The sequence below is a fragment of the Raphanus sativus genome, unplaced genomic scaffold (assembly GCF_000801105.2).
Source record: "Raphanus sativus cultivar WK10039 unplaced genomic scaffold, ASM80110v3 Scaffold3847, whole genome shotgun sequence".
Lineage (NCBI taxonomy): Eukaryota > Viridiplantae > Streptophyta > Magnoliopsida > Brassicales > Brassicaceae > Raphanus > Raphanus sativus.
Genome location: NW_026619151.1, coordinates 970 through 9,533, shown reverse-complemented (window position 1 = coordinate 9,533; position 8,564 = coordinate 970). Strand labels below are relative to the sequence as shown.

Sequence of the window (8,564 nt, the reverse complement as noted above, 5' to 3'; positions counted from 1 at the left end):
GTCCGGATTGGAGACATCAAGCAGGTGAAAGAGGATGGCTTGATCAGAAAAAACATTCTCTCTCTTAAGCTTTTCGACAGCTGCGAGACCTTTCTTCTCATCTCTCGCTGTTAGAATCACAGTCATCCCATTTTTAGCAAGTTGCCTGCAGATCTCAAACCCAATCCCTTTGTTCGAACCACTTACAACTGCAACTCTGCCCACACACATCAGAGAACGATCAAGTCAACCTATCTGAATAAATATCTTTCATTGAAATTTCAAGCCAGAGAGAGAGAGGAAGCACAAACCTTGAGTCAGCCATCGAATTGAGCAGAAAAGTCAATTAGCTATCTATCTTCTGCTTGAGACAGATCAGTTTAACTAACAATCTAACATCAATGCTAAAGGCCCATTTCTATATTTATTCGTTTGTGTGGATTCAATAAGTGCCACATGGATGAAATACACACCGCTAGCTTTTACTAAGTATATTTTAACAAAATAGATAATAAGAGTATAGTAAGACAAATGTCGCTAACATCAAAGCAGAAGCTATGGTTATTGCCAAAAAATAACTTCCCGCAAGTGTTACATACGGAAAAACATTCCTTGCTTTTCCCTAGAAGTGTTCAAATATGGTTTCTTGTTACGAGAACAGAGACTTAACCCCAAATGAGAGAGAGAGAACATCAACAATATTTATGACTAATCTGTTCAAAAGACTGTTTCATTTTTTCCATCAAAGTAAGAAACTACCAGGCAAAAAGAAATGGCCACCACACGAATGTTAGGCTCCTTGGTTCTTTCTAGAATGAAGAAACCGCCATCAGGTCGCCAGTGTACCACCTCCTTCCATAATCTGGTTCTCTTCAGATGCATCCGTCCCTTGAGGTTTTGGCTTACTCGTCGTCCTCGAAAAGCCGTACCCCAGAGAGCTTCCGCTTGCTTCACTTAGCTGTCATTACCGTTAATACACCATATCAATCAAAGACCAAGCCAGATTCGGATTATTAAAAAAAATGTATGAATTTGATCGAAGATTGGAAACGCACCTCCGTTAGTTCAGACAGGTGACGTGTTCTGAACTCGTTGATCGTGTTTGCGATTTCTGATGTCGGTAATTTGGCCTGACAAGTTATTTTTTTTTTGAAAAATCGATCATAATCTATGTCTAGGATTAATTTCACAGACGAGAGATCATTATGTTTTCTTTACCTGAGCAAGAACAGCAGCTGCCAACTGTAGACTTGGCTCCAGAGTCTCTGGGACAACCTGCGAGTTTTTTTGTGATCGTGATTTTTAAGCGTACAATCAAGAAATCACAAGTGTTATCCAATTGAAAGTGAAGGGGTTCGTGAACATTACAGCAGTAGCACCAGCTTTTTCAAGATTAAGACCGTGAACAACGTCGTGTGCACGGACAAAAGTCTTCACATTGGGGTAGTACTTGTTCAGAGCCCACACACATCTGTAATTTGTTCCTGGTGCGTCTAACGCAACCACAGCAGCACATGCTCTCTCTGCTCCAATTTTGTGGAGAACCTGTATTGTTTAAACAAGTAATGTTCAAATGCTGGTATAGTTTGTAACTCTTTCATGATGCAACTTCTTTTTCTTTTTGTACCTCTCTACTACCAGCGTCTCCAAAATAAACAGGAAGATCCATGGAACGCGCGATAGTCACTCTATCACTGCAAATTATATACGAGGGTATTCAGGTAAGCGAAGAATGGGCGTAGGAGATACTGAATCGTATATCAAAGAAGTTAAAACGTGATCTCAGTCTGTGTGGAAGTTACTGAGAGTTCCCACATTTTCCGTTTACAGGAGAAGAAAATGATATCCTGAAACCCACAAAATGATACAGGAAATGAATGAGCGATGTTACAGTACCTGCTAACATCGAGGGCAACGAATGGGATAAGTCTTTCTGAAAGAAGCTGAGCAATTATCTGCAAGTAACAAATAGAAAATGTCTAAAAAGTTAGAAACTCCAATATACCATATGACCCATTTACACAGATGTTTTCGTCTAAAGAGCATAAACCTGACCAACTCGTCCAAATCCGCAAATAATTATGTGATCTTGCAAATCATCCGTCTGCAAAATAAAACCGTACAAGAATAGAGAGAATAGACATGAGACAGCCTTGTAATGATTTCCTGATCCAAGCTTCACAACGACACTAAAGTCAAGTGGTACCATGAGAGAAACAGAGTTAAACTTCAAAATCAGTCAAGAAAGATGTATCATCAAGACTTCTACCTCACTTTCAACCGGCAATAAACTTCGAACGTCATGCAACTCAAACCGTGATGCAATTAACTGGCCACCAGCAGCTAACCAAGGTGTGATAGCCATTGAGATTCCCACCACAAGAAACAGTAACGAAGACAACTGAGGAGACATTATACCCTGTAAGAACCACACGTCAGGCTTTCATGTTTTCGAGAAGCATTGCTTATTATTATACAACGAAAAGACATGATGTTGATAACAAAACCTGATTGACAGCTTCTCCAAAAGCAACAAATGCAAACTCTCCGCCTGGTGCAAGAAGAAGACCGGCTCTAATGGCAGATATGATTGAAATTCCGAACAATTTGCCCATGATCACCACTAATATAGTCTTGCCCACTATCAGGATCCCCAAACTCCCCACTACGACAGGGAAATTCGAAAGAAGAAGTTTCGGATCAATAGACATGCCAACCTGAAATGAGTAAAACTCTTTTGTTAGTCTTATGGCTGCGATTACATATGTTTACAGTTGAAAAAAACATCATAATCACACAAAAATAGAAGAAAATATGAGAAAGTATGTATGAACTCATAAATTACCGTCATGAAGAAGAGCCCCAGCAGGAGACCACGATAAGGAGCAATATCTGATTCTACTTGCAAGGAAAATTCTGTCTCCGCAAGGAGTAAACCAGCCAAAAACGCTCCTAATGCCATGGAAAGTCCAGCCTGATTTATAGAACAGGACAAATTTAGAAGGAAAGAAAGAATGGCATAATTGCAAATGGCCAAATACCACCAACAAGATCAAGGTCGTACCCTAGCTGTCAGTAAACTAGTCCCAAGGATAACAAGAAGTGTATTAGCAGAGAATATCTCGGCGTTTCGATTTTCTGCAATTTGCTTGTAGATTGGTCGAAGAAACTGTGTGCCACAAATGTCATCAATGCCTTATTAGATTATAACTCCAATGGAACATATGAATTCTTCAAAGCCTCTTCCTTCCGTCGCAAATTTCAAACGTTAAAGTATATGAGACTTACAAGACGGCCACCAGCAATTATGGCAGTAATAGCAACTGCAGCTTTGACTGCAGCAAGTCCTAGCGCTTCAGCAATTGCTTGAAACCCAATCTAAGAAGAACAGTTGGAAACTTAGCATTTTACCATTGATACTTTTTAACAGATAGCCATACGTTTCTTCTTAATAGGATCAGCAATTAAAATGGCATGCGTTTTTGAACACAAAAGTAAACCGTACTGAAGGAGAAAAAGGAAGCCTAGAGATGAACTTACCCCTCCTTTCGATGAATTAGGTGAAATAAGTGGGATAAGAATCAGTAAAACAACTACAGCTAGATCCTGTGAAAAAAAAAAATAACAAGTTGATGAGAAACTTCCAGCACAGAAGTATTTACGAACTCTGTTCTGAACCGACCTGGAAAAGCAAGACGGAAAATGTTGCCCGTCCATGTCTAGATGTACTCTCACCCCGTTCTTGTAGAACCTAAAAACCAAGCACATTGTTTTTGTTTCTTTCCATTAATATCTCTATCTGGAATTCTGAATACAACCAAAAATATCACCTGAAGGACAACAGCAGTGGAGGACAGTGCTAGGCCATTTCCGATAACTATTGCCGCTGGACCAGCCTGACCAGCAACAAAGTGGGCAATCAATCCAACTACTGCTGCTGTGACCAGAACCTAGAATACAACAACAGAAACGTAGATTATAGAACTTGGATAAAATTATGTTGAATGAGATAAGGGGATCTTCAAATAATCAAATCACCTGAGCGGAGCCTAATCCAAAAACATACTTCTTCATGGAACTCAGTCTTTCAACAGATAGCTGTCAAATAAATAAAAAGTTGGCTCTTCTACGGAACAGAGTTCAAAAGAAAAACTGTAGCATTCATATATATATCAAATAGTACCTCAAGGCCAATGTTGAAAAGCAAGAAAACAACTCCAAATTCTGCAATGGCCTTGGTTGCATGCACATTACGGATTATCGAAAGTCCATAAGGACCAATCAGAATTCCAGCTGCCAAATACCCAAGAACAGGACTGCCTGCACAATGAAGCAGATGAAACCATCAAAACAGCACATTAATCTCTATGCAACATGATTGCGAGAATAAGTATGAGTTGACTGATGAGACCCATGGATACTGTAGGAGTTTGAGGGAAAGGGACGTATTGGAGAAATAACATAAGAGAAACTTACTTACCTCCAGGAATTTTCTGAAAAAGAGGCACAAATATGACGCTTGCCAGCAGCAAGAACAAAAAATCAAGAAGCGAAGCTTCTTCCTCATTGACCTAATCATTGCAGAAGTTTCAGCCTGTAAGCCATGCAATTTGCTTGGTCTACGAAAAGAACAAGGAAGGAATATTCATACCTCCTGGTGAGGGATCATTTCAAGCAATTTTTTAATTCTCTTGGGAAGTTTCTGCACTTGCCGGATCAATGGTTTCTTGTTGGAAGAGACATCTTCTGTACTAGTGCTGATAACATCAGGCTGTTGAAGCAGCTGATTGTTCCCGCCTACTCCATTGGAGTATAATGTCAGTCTGGAACAATTAAGAAGCTCATACTTAACAAAAAGATCGAGTTTCATGTACTAAAATAATTCTTCAGAAAATGTGAACAAAGAGTGGATTTTGAAACTGACCCTGCTCCGAGAAGTGCAAACCCAAGAACTAGCTTGGGCCATTGTTGTTTGACAGAATCAACCAGACTCGCAAACACAGTCGTTTTCCCATCTGAAGTGGAAGAGAAGAAAGAAGCAGAAAAGAAACGAGAGGATTTGTTAAACGATGCCTTGGGTGCATTAAGAGAAGAAGCCTCTTTTGGGAGATCTTTCTGTGTTTCCTGTTTTTTCAGAAGCTTTGACTTTTCAGAATCTGATTCCAACACTTGGAAAGACTCTACGCTTGGCTTTCCATTCTCATGATCGTTTGAATCATAAGACTGCGTTAGGTTTAGAGCCTTCTGACCAACATTATCAGGCAAATGATCAGCTGTGTTCTGTACCGCTGATAGATCTTCATCTCTTTCAACCTGATCGCTACCACTTGAGAGTAGGACCTCCTCCTGGAGAGTTGTTTCTGCATCAGAGAGTTGGCCCTGAGTTTCTTCAGGGGTCTGCGGAGGGATGGAGAGAGACTTCTCAGCTCTCTGCAAAGCAATCTCAGCATCATTAACGCGTTGAGTAGCCTCAAGCTCGAAAGCAACAGCTTGTTCAGCCAATTTCATGATATTAGCAACGTCGTCTTCTGCTTTCAAGGCATTGATCTGTATGGTCTCAGCGAAGTCATTCAACTTGTCGACTTCCTTTTGAAGCTCATCTTTTTTGCTCTGCAAACCACTCAGTTGAGCTTCACAGTTTGCTAAATCCACATGGCATTCTTTGATGTCATCCTTGGCAGCTAAAAGGGCTTCTTCCTTGTCTTTAAGAAGATCAGTCTCTTGAGAGGATTCTAGAATACCACCAGCTTCTTGAAGTGATTCCTCAAGAAGAAGACGAAGCCTAGCTTGAGCGAGAGATAAGGCCATAGTAGCCTTTTGAACAGCTTGTTTAGCAAGAGATTCTTCATCAACAGTATCACGGATGAGATCAAGAGTATTGTTAACCTGAAGCCAAACAGTAGAGGCTTGATCCTTGAATGAAATGGCAGTTTCGGAAATCCTCTGAGCCTTTAGGTCGAACATGGTACTATTGAGCCTAGCAACTTCCAATTCTTTGGTAGCCTTGTGGAGTAACTCCCTGAGTTCCTCCAAACTGTCAGATTCGTTTACATCCTTCTCTACAGTAGTTTCAACATTGCCTAGACAATGTGACCTAAATCGGAAGGGGACAAGTGTTGTTGGTTTTGTGGAATGCAAATGACTCAAAAATCTTGGAGAGGTAATCCGATTACTGAATCGATTAGAATAAGTGGTGGTGTGATCCCAAAATCTGGGGCTGATGATTCCAATATGGGTGGTGGGGCTGATGAACCGAGTAGGCAACAAGCAGCAGTAACTCATACCACCATGATGAACCAAACTCGGCCGCGCAAAATCCATGTCGAATCCAACTACCACCTATCGGAACCTCCTCCTGTGGGTGGTATGTGGAGGGAGCAACTCGAAACGGAAATCAAAAATCTCAGGGCTCAGAAAACAGTTAATGAAATGTAAAACCTCAGACGAATACATACAGAGAGAGAGAGAGAGAGAGAGAGTACACTAACCTGAGTGAGATCATGAAAAAAAAAGGGTGTAACGGAGTACAAATGGATGACGGGAAAATCGAGAGTTTAGCGACTGATCGACGTGTCCTGATGAGTTTCCAACAACACTATTTTTCTGCGACTCTTCCAGTCAAAGAAGAAACGAAATGAGAAAGTGCATTAAAATAAGAAACTGCAAAATGGCCATCACCAACCTTTCATGCCAATCAAAAGGGCTTCTTTTTTTTCAATTACACCCTCTCTAACTATACACTTTCTCTTTAATCTACCCCTCTTTATCTATTTATATAAAGTAGACTTCACTCTCTCCAGGTGAAGCCACCTAGGATTCCAGGTCACTTATTCAACTCACCAGAACGCGACACGTGTCTGTATTGTTCGAAACACACCGTTTCATTTAACTGCACATTGGGCTTATTGTGTACTGGACTTAGTCGCTCCATTCCGCTTCAGCCCAACCTGCTTTTGCAGAAAGTCAAGACTCCTGTCGTTCCTGCTTCCTCCATGGATATTCAACTTGCTGGAGTTACAACTTCGTCTTAAATTCCTTGATTCACTTCCGCATGTCGACTTCAATACTTAATTTCATCCCGATCGGCGGTGGTGGTTTCCGTATAAATATGTGACCATCGCTCTTCTCTTTCACATCTCCACTTCGTTCTCTCTTCTATTGGCATACTAATCGAAGGTGATAGATCTTTGTTCGTTTATATATATTCCGGCGAGTCTTACTGCTGTTTCTTCTATATTGTTTCTTCTATATTTTTTTGTTCTTTTACTAACTAGATCCTCTTCCGGATAGTTGTTATTCTAATATAAATTCAGTTTTCTGATAATATATTCCGATTAGAATTTGATTTGTTAACTAGATCTTCTTATCTATTTGTGTGCTACTAATTTCCTATTTTTATTAATTCTTCATCCTAATTGTTGATTAGGCAACCATGATGTTAACCGGCTTTCAAAATTCCTGTCTAAAGTAATATTCTCGCTGATACTACTCACCGAAACATCAGCAGGCGACAAATCTTCAGATAGTCGGCGTCCTTACGACAAGAGTAGATACGGCAAAGTTGGAGGAGCTTACGGAGTTAATGGAGCTGAATCGGAATTCTCTGAGGAAGGAGCTGAGTCGGTCTCTGCAAGTGGAGAATATGCTCGCTGAGGTTAGGAAGCAAAAGAGCTTGAATACGACTTGCGAAAAAAAAAGCTCGACTAGAGACTTGCATAGAAGCAATCGAGAATTGATTCGTTGACGATGAATCTCGAGAAAATCTCTGCGTCCGACTACTCGCTGGAGAACAAACTCATTGTGAGTGGGTCAGTATCTTTGTTCGCTAACATCATGTTTCGAATTTGCATTTAAACCACTTGGTCCATATTATAGGTTTTACATCGAGATCTGTACTGACCGCGATCTGGAAGCCTGACGCCGCGATCTGGAAAAAAACCTGCAACAAACGACAGGTGAGTATCTACAGGAGGGTTTTGGTGAGTTTAGTTAGATAGATTGAAAGATATACTTTGTTATGCTATTTCGAATTTATATGTTACGATACGCAAAGCCTGCATTAATTCATGTTTCTTCTTATATCTCTCATAACGCAGTGACTGGTGAGTCTGTATGGGTTGATTTCACCATTTTTAAGGCTTCAGTGAATGTGTCGGTGATTCACATTCAACTTACTTTCTCAAAAAAAAATTAACCTTTAGTAAGCTTTGTCTAGAAAGCTTCTGTATGGATCCCAAAGTTGTTGTGTCCATGTCGTAAGCATTTCATGTCATGAAAGATGAAGGATTGCTCGAGACAATGGATCATCTCACCCCCAAGTTGAAAGATGAGGTCAAGAAGCTGCTCAGCTCAACAACTTTTCTTTAAGAAGATGTATGCTTATCACAACCGCTGCGGCCATCTCGATCAACTGGGTCAGGTTACAAGTCAGCATGGTCTGGAGCAGTAGAACTGGTTTACGCGGCAGAGTTAGGAAAATGGATAGAATCGCAGATAGTGAGGAACAGGAAGAGTCGGAAATGGTCAGTGACAGAGGAGATAAGCACGGAGCTGAGGAGAATGAAAGGAGTATCTGCGAAGGTGAA

The 8,564-nt window shown here is 40.6% G+C and overlaps 1 protein-coding gene across 2 annotated transcripts; it reads right to left on the bottom strand.

Annotated features, from left to right (window-relative positions):
• Positions 1-511: 511 nt before the first annotated feature.
• On the bottom strand, positions 512-6,631 carry LOC130494261 (K(+) efflux antiporter 1, chloroplastic-like). Of its 2 annotated transcripts, XM_057001670.1 has the most exons (21): positions 6,468-6,631; positions 4,904-6,360; positions 4,631-4,802; positions 4,460-4,550; positions 4,163-4,299; positions 4,018-4,077; positions 3,810-3,929; positions 3,662-3,730; positions 3,520-3,585; positions 3,268-3,357; positions 3,044-3,148; positions 2,825-2,953; positions 2,487-2,696; positions 2,249-2,398; positions 2,030-2,083; positions 1,876-1,934; positions 1,607-1,673; positions 1,348-1,524; positions 1,198-1,254; positions 1,035-1,109; positions 512-937 (listed from the first exon to the last, which is right to left on the bottom strand). In XM_057001670.1, the coding sequence occupies exons 2-21, from the start codon at positions 6,298-6,300 to the stop codon at positions 809-811; spliced, it is 3,414 nt and encodes a 1,137-aa protein (XP_056857650.1). In that variant the 5' UTR covers positions 6,301-6,360; positions 6,468-6,631; the 3' UTR covers positions 512-808. The 2 variants fall into 2 exon arrangements, with proteins under 2 accessions (XP_056857650.1, XP_056857649.1); XM_057001669.1 differs by having other exon boundaries at positions 4,904-6,631.
• Between the last annotated feature and the right edge of the window lie 1,933 nt (positions 6,632-8,564).